This window comes from Syngnathus typhle, linkage group LG17, assembly GCF_033458585.1.
Source record: "Syngnathus typhle isolate RoL2023-S1 ecotype Sweden linkage group LG17, RoL_Styp_1.0, whole genome shotgun sequence".
NCBI classification, from domain to species: domain Eukaryota; kingdom Metazoa; phylum Chordata; class Actinopteri; order Syngnathiformes; family Syngnathidae; genus Syngnathus; species Syngnathus typhle.
The window spans coordinates 5,555,031-5,580,515 of NC_083754.1; the positions used below are offsets into that span (position 1 = coordinate 5,555,031).

The 25,485-nt window shown below is 46.5% G+C and overlaps 2 protein-coding genes and 1 long non-coding RNA gene across 4 annotated transcripts; 1 reads left to right on the top strand and 2 right to left on the bottom strand.

Annotated features, from left to right (window-relative positions):
- Positions 1-505: 505 nt before the first annotated feature.
- Positions 506-10,014, bottom strand: dnmt1 (DNA (cytosine-5-)-methyltransferase 1). Of its 2 annotated transcripts, XM_061302529.1 has the most exons (35): positions 9,881-10,014; positions 9,518-9,554; positions 8,711-8,815; positions 8,418-8,622; positions 8,255-8,327; positions 8,050-8,128; positions 7,913-7,962; positions 7,788-7,842; positions 7,582-7,665; positions 7,404-7,513; positions 7,211-7,329; positions 6,949-7,041; positions 6,730-6,881; positions 6,436-6,623; positions 6,261-6,275; positions 5,199-5,379; positions 5,028-5,125; positions 4,790-4,934; positions 4,604-4,719; positions 4,176-4,377; positions 3,978-4,111; positions 3,728-3,904; positions 3,425-3,649; positions 3,166-3,358; positions 2,974-3,064; positions 2,719-2,859; positions 2,355-2,637; positions 2,141-2,282; positions 1,892-2,058; positions 1,644-1,821; positions 1,377-1,572; positions 1,131-1,294; positions 945-1,061; positions 775-868; positions 506-704 (listed from the first exon to the last, which is right to left on the bottom strand). In XM_061302529.1, exons 1-35 carry the CDS (start codon positions 9,925-9,927, stop codon positions 667-669), a joined length of 4,494 nt encoding a protein of 1,497 aa, XP_061158513.1. In that variant the 5' UTR covers positions 9,928-10,014; the 3' UTR covers positions 506-666. The 2 variants fall into 2 exon arrangements, with proteins under 2 accessions (XP_061158513.1, XP_061158514.1); XM_061302530.1 differs by lacking the exon at positions 6,261-6,275.
- LOC133170070 (uncharacterized) lies at positions 10,013-19,679 on the top strand. Its single transcript, XR_009718494.1, has 4 exons — positions 10,013-10,146; positions 11,357-11,516; positions 16,610-16,654; positions 18,250-19,679. It is a non-coding gene; the product is annotated as an uncharacterized LOC133170070 (long non-coding RNA).
- Positions 11,871-25,485, bottom strand: s1pr2 (sphingosine-1-phosphate receptor 2). The gene is made up of 2 exons (XM_061302654.1): positions 25,128-25,485; positions 11,871-15,291 (listed from the first exon to the last, which is right to left on the bottom strand). Exon 2 carries the CDS (start codon positions 15,198-15,200, stop codon positions 14,085-14,087), a length of 1,116 nt encoding a protein of 371 aa, XP_061158638.1. The 5' UTR covers positions 15,201-15,291; positions 25,128-25,485; the 3' UTR covers positions 11,871-14,084.

A 25,485-nucleotide genomic window follows, 5' to 3' on the forward strand; every position in this document is an offset into this window, starting at 1 on the left:
AATGCTAACTCAATGCAGCACTGCTTACCTTTTGGCATATCCATTGAGTTGAAGCACCCCTACAACAAGGCAGCACAAGAGATGCTCAACTCCACCTCTGAGGACATCTCCAGAGATGCATGGTTGGCAGCAGCTTGGAAGCAGGAGTGGGAGTCGGCCGGACCCTCCCGAGTCCACCCCTACATTTGGGACCCGGGAGATGGGGCCGTCTTAGGATACGACCTACCACGCCGGCAATGGACCACGCTGAACCGCCTACGGACTGGGGTCGGTCGCTTTGGGTCATCAATGAAGACGTGGGGCTTGGCGGACAGTGCGGCATGAGAGTGTGGTGACCCTGAGCAGACCGCCGACCATATAAAATCAACATCTGCCCCTTATATGGACCACCCTCGGAAGCCAGCCTCTTCGACCTAGGACCAGAGATGCGGGCATGGCTACGCGACACCGAGTTGGACATCTGACGTTACACGAAAGAAGAAGGCATATCCAATTGGACACCTGATTCATGTGATAAGAGCTTTATTTGAAATATTACATATAAAAACTACATACAATTTGTCCAACATGTTAACAGGCATTAAAAGCACATTTAAATTCTGACCGGTAACCGAGCCAGCCATGAATGAATATAATCATCCACGTTTTGCTGCCAAGAGAAGAACACTAATCAGACACCTCCATCTTCTCTTGTTTGATGTTCTCTGGAGGCAAACACAAGCAACATTTGAACTAAATTGTTCCTTTGATACTTTTTAACAATGCGGTGTTTACCTGCTGTCTGTTCTTCCTTCATCCTTTCAATGACGCATTTCTTAAGCTCCAGCCCGATAGCTCTGGAGAGGGGCGGGGGCACAGCGTTGCCCACCTGCCAGGCACCGACAACAAGATGGCGATTAACGTTGACTTTCTCTGTGGCTCAAAGCGCTGGCGTGGTTGCTCACCTGTCTGTGCTTATCCAGAACGTTTCCGAAGAAGCGATACGTGTCGGGGAACCCCTGAGAGCGTGCGCACTCCCTCACGCTGACCACACGGTGTTGCTCAGGGTGCAGAACGCGACCCTGTGAAAATAAATCAAAATGACATTTATGTTCAATTCATTTCCTGGCCTGAGCTTAGATTTTCTTCACCTGTTTTCCCATGGGCTCAGGATTGGTGACGGTAGTGCTGAAGAACCCGTCCCACTCCAGCCTCCCGTAAAGCCCCGCCCAGTGATTGTGGCGGTTTCCCGTGTGAGGCAGACACCACGGGATCAGCGTGTTGAACTGTCGGTCGGCCGAATCGCAAGGCTTTCCTGCATGGGCGCACACACACACACAAAAAAAAATTTAGCATCCGAGTGACTTCATGAAAGAGCTACTTGAGGATGTGCGTACCTCCGGCACAGGTGCAGACGCCTCTGAGCGCGCCCGTGCCACTACGTCCGTTCTTCTTGTCCGGGTGTGTGTAGCGCAGCTTCTTGGTCTTGGTGCCGTCCTTCAGGCGCACTTCGATATTGGGAAGGTCTCTCCAATCGGAGCCGGGCGCCAAAGGAATGTGGCGCATGCGGCCCTCCACCAGAGCACTCATGTCCTAAAATCAAATTAAAAATAAATCAATAAAATAAAAACGGAGGAGATGTGCGGCTCAGCGTGAGGGTTCACCTTGCAGACGTGATCCCTGAGGATGGGCTGGTACTGCGTGCCACGGATCTGCCGCTGAAACCAAGACTGAGGCTCGCCGTTGTAGGAAATCTCCAAGGCCGAGGCGCCGTTGCGAATCTCTGGCAGGTCAGACATGGTGTCTCGGACGGTGATGGTTCTGTAGATTCCGCCGTTGCCGCTGTACGCAGGACGTCGTGTTACGACACAACGTGATGACGAGCGCATGCACGGGGGGAGAGGAAACCTACCGCGTGACGTTGCTGACGTATTTCCTTTCGTCCACCACTACGCTGAGGGAGACGGCTCTGGGGGCGAACACATGCAGGGGCTCCGGATAGCGAGGCAACTTCTCTCCGGGAGCGGCTGCCAGGATGATGGCTCGGCGGCGAGTTTGGGCCACGCCGTACTGACCCGCCTGATTCCAAAGGGACCGTGTCGATTTGCCGTAAAGTAAAAACAATAAAATCAATAACAATAATAAAAAAATAAATAAATACCTGCAGGACTCCAAACGTGCACTGGTATCCCATTCGGACGAGACAGCGCAGGGTCAACTTGAGGACCATGGAGCTTTTGAAGGACACAAAGTTCCTCACATTCTCCAGCAGGAAGAACTTTGGTCTGTAGTAATCACAGTAACTGCAAGTCCACCGAACGTTAGCCATTCCCTCAACTCATCGACCAAGTCGCTTCATATTCGGTTTGTCGCACCTGAGGTAGGAGACCACCAGCGAGTTCTTGAACTTTGAGTAGGTGCGAGAGTTGAAGCGATTCATGCCGCTGAAGCCTTGGCAGGGTGGCCCACCGCAGAGCATCTCCACGTCGCCTTTCTGCGGCAGCTTCTGTCCCAGGGAGTTTGTCTTCTCGCCCGACATGACCAGCTTGAGCAATACGTTGCAGTCCTCTGTGAAGACGGTGGTGCCCGGGTTGTTGAGCCGGAAGGCCTGCGCCGCCGGCTCCCACATCTCCACGGCCCACTCAGTCTCGGAAATGCCTTCAAAATATGAAAATGGACGTTCGCCAACTTGCCCGGATCAGGACATTTAAGCATGTGGGTGGGAGGGGGAGCTCGTACCAGCCTGGTGGAAGCCCTCGGAGAGACCACCGCAGCCCGAGAACACGTCCAGAGTGCGATATTTATGCACCTTGGGAGTCTGCGCTTCGGTGATTTGCTCCGCTGGTTCCTGAAGGGCGGAGGACTTCCCTTTGCCTTTACCTTGGAAATAAAAAATATAAGACTGACTAGATTGGGGTTTAAAAAAAAACTAAAATAAAATGCACCAACTCATAAATGTTAGTTGATTTTTTTTTTTTTTTTTTTTTTAATTACCTTTTCCTTTGCCCTTTCCTTTGCCTTTGGACGTGGCAGAGCGAGCGTGGTTTGGAGGATCCTCAAAACTTTTGGTTTTGGCATTATAAGCCTGAAAAAAGAAAATTAAAAGGGGGGAGCGGAAATTTGAGCTTTCAATGAGTGAGGAAAGCGTTAATTCATCCCGACTCAGCAAATTTGACTTGACTGTACCTCCAGGAAATAGAAGCGGTCGGGTCCTTCGTTGGAATATTCTAGGACCGACTCGGTGAGGTCCTCTCCGTATTCCACGTGACAGCGTCCCAGCACGTCGGACAAGCTGACCGTGACCTCTTCGTCGCTCCAGTAGAGCTGATTGACATCTGTGTGGTAGCTGCCTTTTACTCCCTTGTGGGTGTTCTCCGGTCTAGGAGAGGAAAGAGTCACTTTAGTTTTTTTATCTCTTTGAAAATTCAAACAATCAAACTGTTACCTGTAGAACTTGTATAGTCGCAGTTTGACCTCCGCCGAGTCAGCCTTGCCGTTGCTGCGCCGGTGACAGAAGATCTCCTTGATGCGGCCGATGCGGAACGGATCCGGGGCGTCCTGGTTGGAGCCTTTGATATAGTCTGAGGACTTCCTGTAGTATTCTGGGTACAAGTCCTCGTCCACGTCCTCTTTCCTGTGGGAGCGCTTCACCGGGCTGGTTGCTTTCACACTGACAGGAGACGGAAGACTGTCAGCAATGATGTTGCGCCGCCAAGTGTGATGATCAGAACTTTATTTTGTGGGTCACCTGAAGTTGAAGGCCTCAGGAGGCAAGTAGACGCTGTCGCCCACTTTGAACTGCTCTCCTCTGAAGCAGGCCAGTGCGTAGAGCGCCTTGGAGTCATGCTCTTCATCCAGCGGCTCAAAGGCGCAAGGTGTTTCCCGCTCCTCGCGTTCTTTAATCCTCACGCAGCTGCAGCAGAATCTATTCGGATAAAATGAAGAAATGATGAGACTACACTAGAGTTGAGGAATGTTAAGTAAATGCTTGCACTCACTTGAACTTGCAGTCTTCTGACGGCGTGGTCTTGGGCGGCGTCTCAAAGCGGGCAAAGTCCATGTCGTACCAGAACTGATAGAAGAAACTTTTGCCGTCGTCTTCAATCACCTTGACGTCGGCATCCATCCCGCCCTGTTGCGCGAAAAGAAGCAGTGAGGAGAGAAGAGGGGGAGACTCCTCAGCCAGGTGGACTCACCTCCATGAACCAGTTGTTGGAGGGCGCCTTGTAGCTGACGTTGACTTTGCCTTGGATGTAGTTGAGAGACATGTCTTCGCAGTCGTCCACCAAGAGAAGCTCCAGGGGATCGGACGACTCGCCGAGCACAGTTTGCGTGCCGCGGAGGAACCAGTTGGCGTGGAACATCTTGCCGTTGTTGTCCTCCCACATTGCCGTGATCCTGGTGGACAAGAAAACATGTCAAGTCACAAGGCCAACATATATTCTTGGTCCTCCGTACAAGGCAAACTAAAATTATTGCAGTTTAACGAGTCAGTTGTAAGGTTTTGGGTTACTGCCCCCTGGTGGGCAAGATGCGCAATGTGCAACAGATCTTGCGGTTGCCATTTTTTTGGCACCTGGGCACATTAACGCCATGTCAATTAAATTTGGGTTAGAAATTTTACCTAGCCAGGTACAACGGAGTGGAAGGATCTTCGGAAGAAACCGAGACACAGTCGCCGACCTCCAGCTCTTCATCATTCACACGGACCTTTTTGTAGTACTGCTTTTTGCCCTCGCACTGAAAGCAACTAAAAGGTGAGCACAGAGTCTCGTATGCGACACACTCTAGCGCGTCAAGCGGCCCGTACCTGAATGGGCTCGCCGACCCACGTCAGCTTGCACTGAGCCTGCTTCTTGGTCTTCACGCGAGATGCTTTCTTGCTCTTCACCGGGACATCTTCTTCCTCTATATTCTCGTCATCCTCGGCCTCCTTCACAGCCAGATTTGGGCACCTGGATCGATGAAGACATTGATTAACGATGGGCCGCTAACTTGAAAATTTACACGTGATAAAACTGAGATCGAAAAGGTGCGTTTACGCTCACCTTCTTTGTTTACACGCCTGCTTGCTTTTGCCACTTCCTCCAAATTTGATCATGTCCTTGCAGGCGGCACACTTGCCACAATCTGGAGATTGGCAAACCTTAAAAAAGAAAAGAAAAGACCATCGTAAAGGTTTCCACATACATCTGGGGAATCAGGCCGCCGAGCCTCACCTCGCAGACGCCGCAGCGCTGCCGTTTGGCGATGGCCTCTTTGTCGTCCTTCTCCAGCTGCTCCGAGAAGAAGGTGTCAAAAATCAGGTAGACCAGCTTCGTGGTGGTGGCTTTGGTGGGACCCTTGCTGTCCTTCTCGATCTTGGTGGGGTGACGGATGGCCTGTCGTCTGGCAGCTCGCCTGATTGAAATTGTGTTCAAATGCTGGTTATTTAGGACCCCCTAGTGGTTGTGGAATGGAATGTCACACGATGAAGCAATTGGCCCAATCATCAGAAGCGTCCAGCCATGCAACGCCACACAAGCGAGACACAGTGAAGCTGCAGAATGAAGAGTAGCGGACTGATTATATTTTTTTTGAGTCATGTTGATGCTCGACACAAACAGCAGCTGGTTGTGTTAAGTATTTGTTATGACACCCAATGACAGGCGTTTACAAATGAAATGTCGCTAGCACCTAAGCTAACAGTTGGCCTAGCATCTATTTCTTCTTTTGTCACTATTCTTAATATTTTCTAGCAGTATGCCTCAGCGATTGTTGTCTTTTGCTGTGTATTGTGTGAGGTCACATAAAAAAAAAAGGGGTTTCAAATCCGAGCTTCTCCAAATAATTTGAACACTGTCACACAAACAGCGGTGATGCGAGAAGAGGCAGACTCCAAATTCAAAGACCATGTACTAGTTGCCATGGCAACACTGGGCTGATAACCTGACCCTTGGAGGCAAATCACACACTCCATCCTCCTGACTGCTACATGTGCTCGTGACACAATTTATTCCTTCAAAAGCTATTTCGAAAAGAGCTTTTTCCAAAACGTTGCTTTCTAGCGCGATAATGACTCGATAGTTTCGCGAAAGGCCTTGTTGCCTTGGCTAACAATAAATGTATGTGGGCGCGGCACTGCGCCACTCAGCTCACGGAGCGCCTTGGAAGGACAAACCAGATGGCGTAATGAGGCTAGTGCACATAAACGACTAGTATGTGAAGCCATACAAAACAATAGCATGGATTATTTTCTCCCCCCCATCACACAAGCCGTTAACGCATTCCGGCCTACCTACCAGTACAGCAGCATGCTGCATAAGGAAATGTCAGAGGAATGGCAGACGTTAGCGAGCACTTGACACTAATAATTCTTCAGAAAGAAAAGCTACAACTTTAATAAGCGGCAGGAGTCGCAACTTAAAAAGCAACCCCAAAGGCGGAGCACCCCTCGCCCACAAAACAAAGTCGTACCTCTTGCCCAAAGTGACGCCAGCCAGCTTGATGAGGTCACGCATGCAGGGCGTGACGATGATGGGCTGCTCGTCCGAGTCGCCCGCCTCGTCGTAGCTTTCCACCTGCTCCACCACGAACTGGGCGTGGCGCAGGAGCGTGTCCTCGGTGAAGCAGTTGAAGTTGAGGCCCGGCGGCGGCACCGTGGTCTGACGGCGGCGGGGGGGGGGGGGGGGGTGGGGGGGGGGGAAGCACAATTAATAATAGCAGAGAATTTGGGATCGCCTATAAATTCTACAGCACCCGCATCCTCACCTCAATCTTGTTGAGAAGATCTTCATAAGTGACGTCCGGATTCTTCTGGAGGAACTCCACCACGATTTTGCTCATGTAGATCTTCTCCTGCATCAGCGCGAAGATGGAGGAGTACTCCTCGCTGGGATTCATCAGGATGTAGTCGGCAAACGCTGGAGAGGGAGGGAAGAAAAATTGTTCATCTCCATTGGACGGGAAATAAAAAGTCAGTGTCAATACCTGTGGTGAACCCGATGAGCGCTTTTTCGCCTCCATCAAATCCAGTAATCCACCAGGCGTTAATGGGCCCGAGCTTCTTGGCAGGAACGCCACCTCAAGAGGAATCAGTTAATTAAGTAACGCCAGCGGAATCGAGTCTGTTAGCGTCAGATATTTTTAAATGGAAGACTGACTCCAACTATTCTGAGTCAGCTTTATGAGTGCATTTAAGATTGTGCAAGTGTGCCTAATGAAGTGTCCGTTGAGCCAGCGTGATCCTTACCATCCAAGCAGGGGTTGTCATCATAGATTGGCTTGACAACGCAACTGAAGTAGAGCTCCACGTTCCTCTCAATTAGTCCGGCGTCAAAGGGACAAAGATGGCCGTGCTTGTCATAGATACTGCGGAAAATAAAACAAATAATTTAGTTTTTTTTTGTTCCAATGTCGAAAGTCAAAACGATTTTTTTTTTTACCTAAAGTTTGTGATCCTGTGCTGCGGCAGATCCTCGTAGCTCTCGAAGCCGTCCTCGTTTGCATCAAACAAGGAGAGCCGCTCGTCAGTCAGCATTTCGGGCTCGTCCAGCTGAAGATGCAACCAAATTATTGGAATACTCTTGGTAAAATAAAATAAAAAAATAATCTCACACTCACCGCAGTGTCTGGATCCCCTTGAAAGAACTTGAGATCAGAGTCGTCCAAATATTGCCTGCAATCTGGACATTTGGGAGGCGGAGTCTGAAAAGCACAGAAAATGTAAGCTACACATTTTTATCATTTTGGTTTTTTACAACAGCTTGATGCAAAGACGTTGGATGCCCGATAACTAGTTGTGTTGACGTTTTTGCTCAACATGTTACCTTTGCAGAAGAAACTGTCGTGGTCTCCGGCTTGGCTTCTTCGGGACTTGCGGCTCTGTCAAAATCAAGTACGTTAGAGTGATAAATACAAGGAAGTGCCATTTCAAAGTGTTTGAGGAACTTACTTGTCATCAGACTCCACTTTCAGACGCTTCTCCTGGGACTGTGGCACATTCTGAAGAGGGAGTTCATAATAATAATAAAAAAAAAACATTATTAGGCTGTGAAGTGTGAAAAAGTGAGCCGCAGGAAGACGACTCACCTCGGCACAATCTTCCTGTTTCACTGCAGTTTCTCCATTTGTGGCTTCGCCATTCAAGTCTTCAGACTTGCGCTTTTGACTGTAGAAGAGGATTTTATTTATTTCAAAAATCCAAATGATCATGCTCAAATTATCATTCTTTCAAGAAATACAATACAAAGAGCCCACAGTAAGCCAGTAAAGAATTTATGTTGGACTAACGCACATTTTGGGGAACATGGACATGATGGATGCTTGCTTGCCGCCGCTTCTCGTCACCCTGGAACTGGCTGGAGACTCTGAGGGGGAAAATCGAGAATAAAAGATGAAAAATAACAGACGCAAAAAAAAAAAAAAGATGCGGGTAAAGAAAAGTGCTCTGAACCAACTTTTGGCATCAGTCTTGCTCTTGCGTCCTTTCCCTCGTGCGCTGGGTGATTTGACGGTCTCGTCTTCCTCCTCCACATCCATGCCGCCGTCCTCGTCTTTGTGGGAGCCGTTACTGAGGCCGTTTGTTTTGCCGTTGGTCTCCTCGCCGTTCTCCAGATTTAGCTCCTTTCCCAGCAGGGACTTCACTTTGGAGATGTAGTCTTCCTAAAAGAGGGTAACAAAGACATGAGATTAAATTAAGGTATTTAATGTAGACAAAATAAAAAAAATAAATAAAGAGAGAGAGGCTCACCATGGAGATTTCTGAGCTTTTCATCTTTTCCTCGAGGCTGCCGAGGGCATCCTGCGTGTCGGCGTGCAGAAAGTCCTGCACCAGCTTGAGCTTCTCTTTCACGTCCTGGAACGACATGCGAAATCGCTGTTGGTGCATTGTGGAGGGAAAAGGGAAGCAGTCCCGGCAGAGTGGAAAAGCCAAGTCGAAAGGAAAACAAACAAGTCATAACCTTTTCCACTGCGACACCTAAGGGACATAAGCAATAAAGCCACTCTAGCAACATGTCAGCCGAGGAGGACGCAATAGAGATGAAGTGGAGAGTGCCACGTTAACAAAAAAAAAAAAAAGGAAGTCAACCTGGTGTAATAGCAAAATATGGCTAGCTAACTTTTGTTCATGCTAACTAAACATTCGTTAAAACTTATGAGATAATGATCCTTGAGGTGGATTTAAACAACTATTTAGCACCGTAAACAAGAAAAGTTTGACACAATCACTAGTTAAACTTGATAAACATTAATATTTCATAATCTTTGTAGTGTACAAATGTGAAGAGAACTAACACTACCCATGGAATTGACTAATATTATCGATAGAGTTTATAAGTGCATATAAATGACAGTTACGTCGCGGTAAGAACGGAAACCCGTCGTAACCCGAGGACCACTTGTATGGCGTACCCGCAATTACACGAAGCCCCAATTAACATCAATGCTTACACCTGTTGCTTTACCGGAACCGAGAGCAGACGTTTGAAAAGAGCGCTTCATATTTGTCCACGTTTAGCGATCTCCTGTGATAAAATTGGTTGACAGTCCAACTCACCTCATCCGAAGACCCATCTTCATGCAGAACCTGCAGCCTTTAAAGGAAGGTAAGAAAAAAAAAAAGGTCAGAACGATGTTTAGCCATGTTAGCATCTCTTTTGTTTATCACTATGAGACTCTTCGTAGTGGCGCCAAATTCATCCCCGCACACACGCGTTGACAGGCTGCGGCGCTAACAGGCATGCTAACGCGACGGTTCAGTGGCAACATGCTAACAAAAACAGTGAAGAGGTAGCGGTCGAGCTTTTGGTACAGCCCAACAGAAATGAAATTCCCCCCCCCCCCCCCGAAAAAACGAAATAAAGTGGCATTGTTGGAGCACGACGCAGAATTAGCATCCGGGTTATTCACGACAGCCTACCTTTTCCTGACATCCTCTGGCAACGACAGGGAAGTCTTGGCTGGCATCACGCTTGGCAGGCGATAAAATAAACGATTAAGAGCGGAAGATAAAATGGCTTTAAAACAATCTAAAAGAGGCGGCTGAGCGTGAGAGCGGGGTTGCAGCTCTGCCTTAGCATGGGTCGTGTTGTGGAATGGACGCTAGAAAAGCAATTGGCGCGCCTGGGCCGTCTTTTCGCGCGGAAACCTGGGCGTTTCAGACCGTACCACTGCAGAGCCCCATGGGTAAGATACCTACAATGGAGTGACGCATTAGTCAACAACAGAGGGATAATTTTCGATGAAAACACACTAGATATGTAATTAATAATTACAAATTAACTACTATTTAAAATTTTGTCGCTTTAGGTATGGTGTAATAGTCATTAACTTCAATATAACATGAGTCTACCCCTTTTTTTTTTTATCTCCCGGAAGTCGACGGAGCATACGGAAACGGACAGACCATTGTTTGGCAATTTTTACAAAATAATAGACTTCATTGTTGTTTTTGTTTGTTCGAAATCTGAGACAGCATGCTTGGAACCCATACTCATTACAGAGTATATATTAAAAAAAAGAAGAAATCCACGTTTAAGCCAAGTATGTAAAACCGATAGAATGTGTCAGTTGTCTTTGCTTATTTGATCATATATTGAAGGTTAATTTTCGAATTGTGGCGCCCTCTCGGGTCCATGGCGTCCTTAGCATCGGCTTTATTTATTTATTCGTTTATTTAGCCATCTATCAATCCTTTACTGTTTTATCACGTGAATTTACCCCGCGGGTCAATCAAAGATTTTCTGATTTTACATTTTATCCTAACTCACAGGTGTCAAACTCAAGGCCCGGGGAGCCAGATACGGCCCGCCATATCATTTTATGTGAAATTGTGCATCAAATTCGTGTATCATTACTAGAATTGCAAATTGTCTTCACTTTTAATAATATATTTTCTTGAAATATTTGACCAGTTTTTACTCGTCTGATTTGTAAACGAGTTATTTGTCAGTTTGTTTTGTAGCTTTTATTGCATATAATATGAGGTGCTCATACATTTATTTGGGTTGACAGTCATAATGGCCCTCCGGAAGAAGCTATGACTACAATACGGCTCGCGAAAAAAATGACTTTGACACCCCTGTTAGGACCTAACTCTATACTGTGATTGTAGTACATAACTCGGCCACTAGGTGGCAGCGTAACATTAGATTTCTGCTCATAATAAAGCGTTTGCTCTAAAGAAAATGTATCCACGGTCCTTCATTTAACTGATAATTTGTTTAGAGTTGATTAAAAACTTGAGTGTGTATGTATACATAATATATAAATGTATTTAATCTTGAAAAATTATTTTCACCCTTGATTATGTTTAGATATTTTACCCCTGACATCTTCAAGTTCTTTCATTCAATTAGGTTGTTTGCTTGATTTGATGCGTGACTTCCCCTTCCAGGTTTGAGCGTCTGATGTCACATCCTGCAAGGAAAACGGCTGAACGGCAATCTGGCCGTCTTCCCAGTCGCCGCAGTCTCCTGGGCCTGATTCAGCCAAAGTTCCCACCCAGGAATCCTGGACGGCTGACAGGAAACAGACCCAAGTCTCTCGAGGCCGCTGTAAGTCAACCCTCGCCCGAGTCTCCCCCAGACCCCAAAAACATCCCCGTGGGGCATTTCTCAGACAAGCTAGCTTACAAATAGACATTCTTGGTCAGCGCCACACCCCGAATGTCACTCGCCATGGCCTATGCCCGGCTTCCCATCATTTCTTTCCTTTGAGCAAATGAACAATGCTGTTGAGTAAGGCAGGGGTGATTAACAGATAAACAGTGCGGCCCAAATTAATGTTTCTCCGTATGTGATTGGTTGGCAACCTGTCTACGGTGTAGCCTGGCTAGCTCGCTAAAGGTCATCTTCGAGTCATTGTACAGTCTTTTTGTGTTAGTGTGCCAAAGTAAAGAACATAACAACTTCCTTAATGTTTCATTTTATTAAAAAAAAAAAGGAATGCAGTAAACAAAAACAATGTACCTACATTAGTGTTTCAGATTGTACCGAATGGACACAGGCAGCGTGCTACAGGACACAAACGAAAGGCTATTGCACACAAGACGCATTTTCATACATAAACACACACGCATATAAACTGTACATACTTACATACATGTTCATATATTTATAGTCAGGCGACACGACAAGTGACACGACAGACGCCTAAAAAAAAAAAAGACATCACTGAAGCTGCCAAAGTGCTTTTCACCATTTCTGCTGGTCTGTGTGAGTATGAATGATTGTGATTTTTTTTTAAATTATTTGTCATAAAAATAACACACACAGGAAGAATGGGAGAATAATCCCGAACAACAGGAACCGGACAACACGGACAAACCAACACAACAGGACTTCCTGTTAGTTATCCGGATTGAGGATGATGTTGACCTCCTAGGTTTGGGTCTTTGAAACCAGATCTGCTCCCACAGCTCGAGTTGCACACAAGACATACGGCGGACGAATGAAACCAGGATTTTGTTTTAAGACTTCACAGTGAGTCAGGATGAGCAGTAATACTGTCGACCACGGGACCCCTGCCCCGAAAACCTCCTCCTCCTCCTCTTCTTCTTCATGCATACATTCAGCCAAGTTGGATGGCGCAAACAGAAACGTTGCTAACAACACTGTCAGGGACAAATAACCAGTCAAAGCGAATTACTGGAGGAAATGTGCTTTCCCTGGAAGATACATACACAAGATGAGCGTCAATATAAACAACAGGAAAAATAGAAAGGAGGGTTAGTGATGGAAGCTGGAGTACATCATACACATGTAATGAGCTACAATTCCATGCATTACGAAGAAGCAGATTATGGTTACTCAAATGGATTTTAAGTAAGGTTATATCGGGACTATATAGCCCTGCTTTGAGCCGTGCGTTGTGGAATGAGTTTTTAAAAAGGCTTAATATGTCCTGTATTCACCTCCTCGTTTGGGATCCGTTGTTGTCGTTGTTTTTTTTAAAGCAAACAGGACTTCATATAGTCATCAAGTACAATACAATGCAAAGGGATAGTAATCGTATGGCTCGTGTTACAATCATCAAGATTCCTACTTTTGCATCCATGAATTCAGAGGAAATCCCAAAAAGGTCACACACGTGACGACGTCGGAGTGTCAGGAGCTTGGCCTACACGCTAGAAAGTGCAACGCTAAAAGCTTTGCGTTGAAGACGCTGCGAAAAAAAGAACACAAATGTGGTGTTCAGCGCGTCTTTTTGGTTTTGGCTTCCGAGGCTGGATTTACACTGCAGTTGCTCAATTCCGATTGGAAGTACATATTCGTCGTTATGTACGGTTCAAGTGACTCGTAGGCTCAAAATGGCTGTGTTAAAACTGAAAACATCTGCTGTCCCTAAATTGCACAGAGATCATGACGCAAATATTAACAGAGGGCAGTGAACACAACATGGAACGAAACAATGATTTATAAATAACACAAATATGAAACATGAGGTTGACTCTCCACTTATTTTGAATTTAAATGGGAGTAAATGGAAAATTCTATTAGCATGCTAAGAGCTAGCATGAACAGTGTGTGTGTTTTCTTAACCTTTTAAGCGACCAATATTTAAAACACACACAATGTAGCAATACATGTACACATTTAATATAACAATACTCACTGCCACATATTCTTTATCCTCTGCCAAGAACGATTCATATTACAGCATCTTCAATTACGGTAATAGTAAAAGTGCTATTCTAATTTGTGTCTGTATGACTTTATTGCGTACATTTAAATTTTTATTTAATTCCTTTTTATAAGGTAAGTTATTATTGAGTGCTATTTTCACTTATCAAAAACCACACAATTTTGTTTGTTTGTTTGGGGGGGGGGGGGGGGTAGCCGGAACAGATTAACGGCAATTCTATTCATTTTAAGGGGAAATGATGATTTGACATATGTGGTTATGGTCACTTGAGAGCAAAAACAATCTGAATTGCGTCACACCATGCAGTGTAAATCCAGCCTAGTATACATTAAAATGACTCCATGTGATTTCACAAGAGTACCCATGAAGAGTTTCACATTTGCCAAGCACCCCAATGTGGAGATCTTGTTGGTGTTCAAAAGTGGCCTCGCATCCCAACTCAGGCGATTGCATCCGCTCTCTTCTCTTGCCCGCCGCCGTCACACGCAAGTGGTGCAGTTCTGCATGATGGGCGTGTTCTGGTGTTCGTGTTTGTGTGTGCAGTGTTCCAGCGAGCTGGAGCTCTTGAGCGGCACCAGGCAGCGCTCGGCGGGCCGCCCGCTCTGGAGGACCCCCCAGCAGCATAGCACGCGCAGGAACTCCTTGCGCATGTCCTTGCTGCGCAGCGTGTAGATGACCGGGTTGAGCGCCGAGTTGAGCGTGGCGAAGCCGAAGAAGATGTTGGCTTTGTGGAGGATGGGGCAGGACCGGATGGTGCACGAGGAATCCAGTAGGAGGATGGTGAAGGCGGGAAGCCAGCACATGATGAAGACGCCAAGCACGATGGTGACCGTTTTCAAGAGGGAGTAGGTGGGGGAGTTTGGGGCTTCCTGGTGGCTGGAGCGTACGATTAAGTAGATCCTCACGTAGAGGATGACGATGGAGAGCAGGATGAGGCTGAATATGGTCACCACAAAGAGGATGTACTTCTTGGAGTAGAGCGGCAGCACGGCCGAACACTGCGGGAGGTTGTCGATGCAGTTCCACCCCATGATGGGGAGACCGCCCAGCAGGATGGACGTCACCCAGCAGGCCCCGATGAGCAGGAACATGCGGCAGGTCTTGTTGGAGCCGTAGACTTTGACCTTGTTGATGGCGATGTAGCGCTCGATGGCGATGGCCAGGAGGCTGAAGACCGACGCGGCCAGGGCGATGAACGCCGTGCCCTCCCGGATGAACCACTGCACGGGCACCAGGTCAAAGGTCCGCGAGCCCGACAGGAAAATATTGGCGATGTACGCCGAGCCGGCCAGGAGGTCGGAGAAGGCCAGGTTGCCGATGAAGAAAAACATGGCCGTGTGGAACTTCTTGTTACGGCACACGGCGATGAGCACCAGGAGGTTCTCCAGGATGATGATGGTGCACAGGACCACGATGATGATGCTGGGGTCCGTCAGCACCTTCTTGTCTTCGTAGCGCTTGTCTAGGTCCTCCAGGGTCATGTTCTTGGCGAACACGTAGTAGTAGGGGATCAGAGTCCGGTTGTAGTACTGTGAGTATCTGCTCCTCATGGCGACGAGCTGGGACACCGCTGCCGCTTCACGGCAAAGATTCATTCACTTGGTAGGCCGTGCCGCTCGCCGGAAGGGGAAAGGGAGGGGGACGTCTGTCCCTCAGTCTCGTTTCAGGAGCTCTAACGTGGGTCACCTACCAAGAGAAGACAATTTTAGAAGTTGTTCTCCGGAACCACTCATCCCTCTCGGGTAAGCAGAGCTGCATGGAGGTTTCCTTGACATGCAAATTAGCTTCAGATCATGAAAAGTTAAGGATGCCACAAAATAATGCGCTTTGGCGCCACCTATTGAACTGGAATACCGAAACAGAATCACTGGTCATTTCCTCATCAGGAATTTGGCACAGAATGAACACACGTTGTCTGTTTGGAACTTCTTAACGCCCCCACACACAACGTTCTCCGCTGCTTTTTGCATCTTCGCCGTAGTCCTTGGCTTGTAAGAAACCTTCAACGACACCTTGGGGGAACATATCTTATTTTGCGGGACAGTGCCTTCCTGTTGTCAGATGTAGATCTCGTTTTCAGGTAGATGATTCGAGTTCAAGACGGAGGGAAGAGGGTTGCCAGATGGACAAAGCGGACTCACTGAAGGACACATTCCACGAACGCCCCGCTGTCAACACAAGGCATTGTTGTTGGATCCAAACCGTTCTCTCTCCGGCCTCCGCAGGCCTGCGCAACAGCTTGGAAGCTTCCTACTTTTTTGATTTTTGCAAATACTCACTTAGCGTACCTCGTTAGCATATCAATATTTACCAACCTGCGTGTTGGGATTCTGACTTTTAAACATCTCCCACGCACGTGTTACTCAAATGTATGTCGGCGTCTCTTATGTCAAGTTGACAAACAAGCATAATGGTGCGAAAGCCACGCAGGTGAACTTTGAACTCACATGAGTTTAAATATTCATGTGACTCCGGTAAAAGTTGAAAACTGTCAAGCGAGTCTTAAAAACTGGCTGGAAACAAAAGGGACAATCTAATTAGAGGAGGAGCTGGCAGCTTTAAAGCTGTCAGAAGTAATACAATCCATGTGCGCCGTTGCTCCGGAGGTAATTTAACACTGATGCGTCGCCCTGCTACTCGCTTGTGATAGCAAGAAGGAGCGAAAACCACACAAGGAGCATGCATGTGGAACGGCATCTGGACACAATGGCAGGAATCCGAATGACCGCACGCACACAAAGCCGCATATCTGCATATCCATACGGGACCCCTACCGAAAAAAAATACAAATCTTCATGAATACACTGTAAAAGAAATACCATCAACTATGATGCCTGAACAGTTTGCCAAAACCAAACTCATCTTACTTTAATTTTGGAAGAAAACTAAACAGCAAAAACTCTGTTACTGCTGCTAACAACCCGGGCTAAACTTGTCTCTCATTTTGTGCCGTGCAATCTCATTTTTGATCGACTTCCTTGACACCGATTTCTTTATTTGACAGTGCTTTGTCAGCATCTTTGGGTGGTCCAGAGAAGATTGCAAACAGGTGAGCTTTTTCAATTAGGTGACCGATTAATCGGCTTATTGCATCGGCGGATATTAGCTCTTTTAAAATGGACTATTTTTTAAAAACACATCATAAGATGAAGATAATCACACTTAAACACCTTCCTCAGCAAAAAAGAATTGTCCGATTTTTGTCAATTCTTCTGTCTATTGGAGGTCAAAGCAAAGCCGCCAGATGTTTTGCCAGTAATTCATATATATTTATTGAAGACAAATGTTATATTTATTATATATTTTACTAAATGAATCAGCCAATTAATCAGTAACTCGAGTTTTATTCCGCCAAATATTGGCCTCGGAGTGTGCACGTGTGGGCAATTGCACAGGTGCTTTACAGCCTCGCCAGCAATAACCATCTTAGTGTTTCCTCAAGCCGAGCCGAGGAACAATAAAGCTGTTGAGCGCGGCGGCCAGACTTGACGGCCTCGGGCGCTCATAATGTCGCCGCTCACTTTTCTTTGAGGCTGATCATGCATCTGGAGGGGCTGGCACGAATGGACTTAACAGCTGCGAGCGTCCAGCTTCGCAAATAGTCTAGTCAGTCGGCATCACTCTCTTAGCTCTGTTAATAGAAATAAACAAGAAAGCCCGAGACTGAGCACATGTGCCAGCTGCGGCGGCCAAAACACATTAGGTTTCATTCTGGCAGCCGGGATTGATTAAGTCGGCCGTGGCCATCGGCTCCCAGCAACGATTAGGCTGCCATGTGTGAGACCAGGGGTCTCCAACATGTGGCACGGGGGCCCATCTGCAGCCCGCATGATGATATTTTCTGGCCTCCCTGTGGTGGTGTTTTGTGTTGTGGGCCGTTTCTCAAATATATCATAATCGTGCGATATTTCTCTTTGCTTTTACGTACGCTTACGTAATGTTTTTAAACAGACTACATGGCAAGAGGGAATTCTTCCGTGATCTCCGACAGGTCAGCACACGACTGATCTGGCATGCATTGCGGAGACAGCTCGCAGGTCCTCCTGTCACCAAGCTGCCGTCTTGTCGTGACGGAACGGGGAAACCTGATGCGCCGGTTTCTCCCCGCCTCTCTACCTGCCCCCCCCCCCTTGTCTTGCATTCTCACTTTATTTTGACTGCAAAATTGTTTGTTTTGTTTGACTAAATGGTCGGCCGTGCCGAAAGCTCACACAAAGACAAAATACGCTGTCTGGATTTGGGGAGGGGAAAAAAATAAAAGCTGACGAAAAGCGCCACGGCTGCGAACAGGCGGGCGTGTTAGGGCAAGTGACCGACAGATAAAAACAAAGCAGTCACCTGGCACTTATTATTCCTGCACGCCATCGAGACTTTCAATATCATGCTGAAAACCGATGCTTCTCTCCGAACAGTCGAAGCTCTCCGGTGACAGCTGCACAAGAGCCACAAAGCCTTTTTTTTTTTTTTTTTAAAAACACCTTACCCTTTCCATCACCTGATAAGCTCCAATTAGCACCACACCAAATGCTGCTACCTGTCACGGTTCTAAACTCCCTCACTTTCTCCTCTTAGGTGCTTTGCACACCTTTCCTACAAAACAGGAACCCTGCCGTACCTTTGTTTTGCTTTTGTTTGTCATTTCAGGAAAACCTTGATTGCGCTGCAGGATCTCAACTGTTTCGTGACCGCGCAGACGTTTGTGGTTTGGAACCGACATCCTGTGACAAAGTAAGGCAAAGTTTTTCCTCGCACTAAAAGAAATGTCTTTGCTGCTCTCACAACTGTGTTTTAAAAAAACAACAACACAATACTATTGTATTATTCAATATCAATGAAGTTCTGGCTCTAGAAAATCTTCCACTGATTTATTATTTGGCAAAAATCACAACAAGGTTTCAAAACAGCACACTTTGCTCTAATTGGACCGGGATGACATCGATCGGGCTTCTTTGAGCAACACCAACACGCACGAACATCTTGAACTAAACAGGAAACGCTGGGATGGTCTGCTGGCACGTGGCCATGGCCTCCCTCTGACTCCACCCTGAGGCTTGATACGTGAGCTTTTCCACATCTGAGCCACACCACAATATTGATCCACGGTCAATACGCAGGGTTTAAAAGCAGGATGATGAGAATAAGCCCCCGAGGGGTGCAAAGAGATCACAAACTCTGGTGCTGCTGATTTTGTCTACTACTACCTTGAAATGAGACGAAAATAACTATCGAGGCTCACATCCGTTAGTTGCGACGGCACGCACGCGGCTTATCTGCATTTGCTATTAACAACAACTGTTATCAAGCTAGTGCGGCAATGCTAACAGTCGTCAAGCTAGCGTGGGAAATGATCCTAAAATCATTTATTTCGATGAAATTCATTATGTCTTTGTAATAATATAAAAAGATTTGTTTGTTCAGACAAAATCAAATAAAAATAGCCTAAAATCCATTAGAATCATTTTTTTTTATCTTTCAAAACCATAATCAAAAAGTGCAAGGCCTGATGGGAGCAAGTTCGACCAAGAGTCAAACGTGGGCCGAGCACGTAGGACAATGACACTGCCGGGATTTGCTTTTTTAAGACATCTCACCGAGCGGCGCCTCAAAGAGGAAGTTGAAACGAGGAAGAGGAGAGGCGCCCGACCCTCAATAACTCCCGCTCGGATGCTGAGAGGAACTCAGAAAAGCTTCGCGCAGCTTCACAACATGAACAGACGAAGCAGATTTGAAAACTACAACCAAAGTTGAACGAGACATTTTTAGAATAACGTCAGCTCACTTTTTGTCATTGTCACCTAACACCACTCCTGAAGTGTCAATCAAAAGCCAGCGAAAAAAATTGTTCTGGATTGAATGTACGCAGCAGGCTGTCAGTTACTGGAGTATCTTTACGTCACCAAAGCGTTGGATGACATTAGCGAGAGAGCAAAACACTTCCTCTTTTACCGACACATGAAACACTTCACTCTTGGCCCTTTTTTGTGGTTTCATTCTTTGTCTTTAACACCAAAACCTTCCGTGGTCTTTGTTCCACGCAAAAAAAAAACGTGCTTCGTTAGAGACGCCCGTCTGGATATTCATGGTGGGTGGGTGGGGGTTTGAAAATGGGTGCCCTCAATTCATAGCGGGGGTCTCGTTTTTTAATTAGGGATTACCCTTTTCGCTTGTCAAATAGTCTGACAGTTTGGGCACAGTCTCTTCCCTCCGTGCGTGTCAATGCGGTTTAGGCGCTTTTGCCTTTCTCACTTACGTCCGAGCTCAGGAAGGTTTGCCGTGCTTTTATTTACGGCAGATGTTTTTGCTGTGTGTTTCGACCAAGCTGAACTTCATCTTAACTCTCAACCAAGACTTTTTTTTTGGTTCTACATTAAGGGTGCCTACGTGGAGTAGAAAAAGGAAATGCGGTCAGGTCTTGCTGTGTGGATGAAACCACACAGAAAAAACCCTTCAAGTTTCAGCTTCCCCGTATCTTCACAATGAGTTGAAATGAATGAATGCCTCGGCACCTTCTTTTTGGGACTCCATTGTCCCATTCTTCTCTAAAATCCAGACCTTGAACTCCACCCCTTCTCAAGTGATCTTTTCAGAGGAGGCGACGAGACGCTTTCCGCACCGTGACCGCAACCACCACGCTTGTTCCATCTCATGAACTCTACAGACCCGGGGGGGGGGGGGGGGGGGGGGGGGGGGGAGTCATGTGTTGACAACAACGTGAAATGGAACATGATACCATCTAGTCAAGCTTCTACCGCCGCTGCCTAGCACCCGCTGATAAGATGCTGGACTGATGGAGGAACGTCCATCCATCCATCCTCACACTCAAGCAAAAGGACAAAGTGTCAAGACTCCCCCCAAGCAAACAAGAATCCATTAAAATCCGGGAACAGTTATGCAAGGGGGGGGAAAAAAACAACATGGTTGCCTAGGGAGGGAAACATGTACTGAAACAACCTCTTGGATATCTCTCTATGATGTCAACTCTCTTCTCATGAAGAACTGCAATCTACTATGACAACAACATAAATCACGTTGCTGCCTGCCAAAAGGACAGTTTGCATTTATTGCCCATTTGAAATCACACAATATGGTCTTAAGACACGCCTCTTGATCAAGTAATTAATCATGGGTTGGCTGAGATCTTTAGCCCTTGAGTCATCGTCCTGATAGACATTTTGGACCATTGTATGAAACATCATTGTGGGAAAGTCTGGGAAAGGCCATTTTCACTTCCAGTATGTGTGTACTAAAGCCAAAAGGACATTTGCAGGAGGTTTGGTACCGTTTTAACAAATTCGGATGACAGAAACAACGACTACGCCCTGAAGTTTTTCGGAATAAATGTCCCAAAAAATCCCCACATATATTCTTGAAACAATTCTGAGTGAGTAAAACGGTAACAATATATTTTTTGTCAATATTTTCTAATGGATGAGCTATTTTGATCATATTAAAGAATCTAGCCAGTCTGTTTGGCCTCAATCGTGACCCCGGCCCGTATTAACTTAAATCCTTCATGTTTAAAAACCTGGAAAGCGGATAAAGGATAATAGCTGCTTCTCAACAAAAGAGGCTAAAGTGGCATTGTAATAATTGTGCATGACATGCTTCGAGCTCTCAGCTCCAACCGGCTGGACAATTCCAAATCTAAGAAAAAGATGCTTGGCTTACTGCTGGATTGGAGGTAACCCCGTTGAGTTTTGCAGCTGCACAAACAAAGCTGATTGGATAACAAAGACTCCCAAGTGGGAGGAAGAACAAGAAGGTCTTTTCAGACACAGCATCCTCACGTCTACCTGCTCTGGTACTTTTCCCGTTCACACTGATCCAGCAGTCAGAAAAACCAAGATGTTACCACACTGATTAATCTTGCCATCCACTTTATAAATCACTCAGTGTAACCTCAAGTGAAAGCTGCAAAGCGCTGTCAATCCTGTCCGAAACCGCAACCAGAACCAGAAACCTGACAATCAAAACCCCGTGCACAGTAAAAAGCTGGACAGATACTCTGTAATTCGAAACGTCACACTGCCAGAGCAGATTGAGTCCTCACTATGTTGCTGTAAAAGTCTAGTTACTGAAAAACTGACATTCTGGAACCTCTTGGAACCAATCAGAAGCTTGAAGAAAGTCATATCTGGAAAAAGGTGGAATAACAAGGAACGTTAGAATCATACACGACTACTGCTTGCCAAGTTCAGTTATTTTTGTATACCATAAAGCATAAAATCTGCGCACGTAAGGAGATGGCGGTAACGTCATACAAAGGATAGGGGCCAATAAAAACGGCGGTTTTCCCTGGCTACACACAAACGCTGACAACAGTTTTTGGAAAGTCTTAACGCTGCTTCTCACTGACCTCAAACAAAAAAGTGGATGAAAGGACCGAAAGGGGTTTTAAAAATAGTCGCCTCTGTGCGGACTAGGCGTAAAATCCCTGGCCTCGCATGTTTTGGGGTTGACTTTTAAAATTAAACGCGACTGGAGCCTGTATCCACGCAGGATACCCGAGCATGCCGCTACAAGAATCCACGCCTGGTCACGGTGTGTTGAAAAAGAGGAAAGGCCACCGCTGGCGGGTTCTCCCATAGTTTGTTCAAGTCCCTCAAGTGGAAAAAGGAATGAAACATGAGTTAATGGATTTCTCATTGACTAAGACACCTTCGGACTCCAGAGGAGCCTGTGCGAATGTCTCGAAGAGAACCACAGCTGAGTGGCTTAGAAAGAACAAATCACAAGGCGCCGTATAATTCTCAGATAGGCGACACTCCCTGATCTTGGCTGAGAATCAGAAAGCAACATGGTGTTGTGTTGTGACTTGTGAGAAGACATATCTTCATCTGCCACACCCGATAAAAGGGTTTTTCTGTGAGTAGGGGTGACGGGGTCAGAACTGTCAGAACTCTCGAAACAGCTTGATTGTCTGCTGCGATGTGTCACACCGTCACGTCGGGGACAGTGGTTTCACTTAACCAGCTCGATGCCTCTGGCAACGTAGTCCTCAGATCTGTTGTTAGCCCTCCGATCACGTCGCATCAAGTGGTGTGCGTCTACAACAAAAGACGAGTCACCCGCCCAACGGAAAAGCCGCCTCGCTGCGTCCTGTTAGCGGACCGCTCCCACTCCTCGACTGAAACCCGAGCGTCCTCCGAGAGAGGGGGGGTCGACACCGCCCGCCTGACTCCCCCCCAGTGACCGCCGGTTCCAGTAGGAAAAAGAAAAGTCCCTCGCAAATCCAGTTCCCACCCCTCAATTGTCATTTATTTATCCACGCATACACTTAGACATCCGTTTATTTGTTTGACAGATCTATGTGACGCCAATTCTCATGCTAATCCCTTTCTCCGGTTACACATGAAATACAGGCAACTCAAACATGCGGGACTGCGCTACACATATTGATTACTACTTCTGGCATGTGCTCTCAGATGAAAGAAAAATATTGTACTGTGTGCCCTATATTGACTATCTTTATAGCTTTCATTTTGACCTTTGCAGACTACCTGAACTGAACTTTGGGTTAAAAGTCTATCTTCAGGGGGGACAATGGTTTGTTCAATTCTTGACTTTTACATCTTGGGTAAATACCTCTACTGTTTTGATTCAGGACAAGATAGGACATTTGGAATTTCATAGTCAGTCTTACAGAGTACAGTAGTTTGAACCGGGTATTGCACCATCCTGGAAATAGAATATAAAACATGTGGTCCAGTAATTGGCCCTAAGGATTATATGGACTGGGTGTTCCCCAAGAGATACTGCTCTTGTATCAGTCTTTCACAGCTGGGAAACACATTCTGTGCTTTTTTGACCCAAGATGGGTTCCAACTTTTGGAGTCCCTATATGGAGTGTATGATATCAAGAGTTTGTCAATGGGATATTACTCAAATATGTTTTGATTTTTAACTGCTTGAGAAGATCTCTGCACCTTTTGGGTTCTGGACCAGATACTGGTCATCCTACGGTGCTGATTCAAGAATTTGAATCATTTACTTTCGCAGTTTAGGACTAGATCAGAGTCTTTTGGAACTAAAACGAGATTTGGACTCTCACGTGAAGATTCAGTTTCAAAGCCTTCTTTTATATCTCAGTGGGGTTCTCCTGAAGTTATTGCTTTTGTTCCCTTCCTGTTCACATTGTTAACTTTATTTGATCCTTTGAGATTCAAATTTGTAGTTCCAATGATCAACATTTGTGTAGATTCTACCTAAAGAGAGAAATTCTTCCGCTTCTGGCAACCCACATCTGTTCAATAACATTGCGAGATCAATCACAGAAAGGACAAAGGAAACCAAAACAGGCTCTATGAGGATGCAAAGTGTTTGTTCTGGTTCAATGGGCCGTGCAATGACACAAAACCAAAATGCGGATGGACTCTGGTCGGTCGCTGGTATGCTGGGATTGCCCAAGATGGGCGATCCAAAACAAACCAAGCAACTCTGGCGTGACACTTCCATCAATGAAACTGCCGACGGAGCTTTCGACACTTGATAAGCCCTCACCCGCCGCCGCTGAGCGTGTTTCCTCCTCACCCACTCGTGCCGTGATGTTATCTGGGTTTCTTATTCGACCTGCACTGCACCACCACATTTGGTTTCTTTGCTCAGGTCTTCCCTTCAGATCATTGCCACACTTGCTCCTGCCTTCCGTACCACAGCAAAGCAAATGATGGATCAGCGCTTTTATCTGAGCAATAAACATTATTTCCTCCGCCTTATCATCTTATCTCAGTGATTTGGCACTTCTTGCCAAAGCGCTGCCGACACCTCCAGGGCTGCTTTTAGCCTTAGGAAACAATCCCTGCCACCGGTTCAAGCTTATTTTTAGAGCAATGCCTTTTTAAGAAAGTAGTGATAGTCTTTGTGTGTGCTTTCATATTCAAAGCAAAAAAAAAAATCAAAGTCCGCTTTATTGTCAATTCCATCCACATGCCAAGACACACAAAGAAATCGAAATAACCTTCCCACTATCCACAACAGGAGTGTGTTAAGTCCTGCTATTGTTTGAGCTGTGAGGTGCTTTTCTCTGGGGAGGACATCTCTGACCTAAGAGATTTAGTCAGAACATGGAAGGGGGGGGTTATGGTGCTGGTGATAATGGAGGCTTTTGTCTTATTAATACATCCTTTCAATACAATGCCTTCTTTAGAGTGACGGATGAACAAGCCTCAACAACATTGGAGGGGTCATAGCAGTAGGGGGGGGACACAGCAGGCTGCGCAACGGCTTTGAGGGAGCCCCCCCCCCTCCTTATACGCACATGCACAAGACAGCAAATGATGCATTGAGCCCACTGTACGCCCATCGGCATCAATTTAATGTTTAACGACACCGTGTTAGGCATTAAACACGCACGCGGAGGGACAAAAGACGCGCATTTGCAGTAGTTGCCACATCTGCGCTTCGACTTTCACTTAAGCGCCAAACTTTGGGGGGGAAAAACTTCTCTTTGTTGGGAGTTTATGTCGAGCGTCATTCTTAAATGTTCGCAAACTTACGTCATTCTTAAATGTTCGCAAACTTACCCCATGAGAGAGAAAATATGACTTTGGTCCCCCCAATGACGCTCACATGTAGTCATCAACTTGCAGAGCGAAATAATAAAAGCAACCCGAAAGTTCAGCTCTCCTGCTCCGATCCAGCGGATGACAATCACGATCGTTTTGGTGCCAGGACGCGCCGTCTGGTCCGTGCTGGTAGACGATCCATAGCGGACCCAAATTAGGCGGACTCCGGTACAAGTCCAATTAACTGTCGGGGTAGCGATGGAGGCTCCCAAAAAGCGTCCCGCAGCCGGATCCTGCAGCGCGTCTGCCGACGCACGAGTGCTCGTCCTGCTGTTGCTGCTTCTGCTGCTGACTGAACACGCAATCACACACTGAC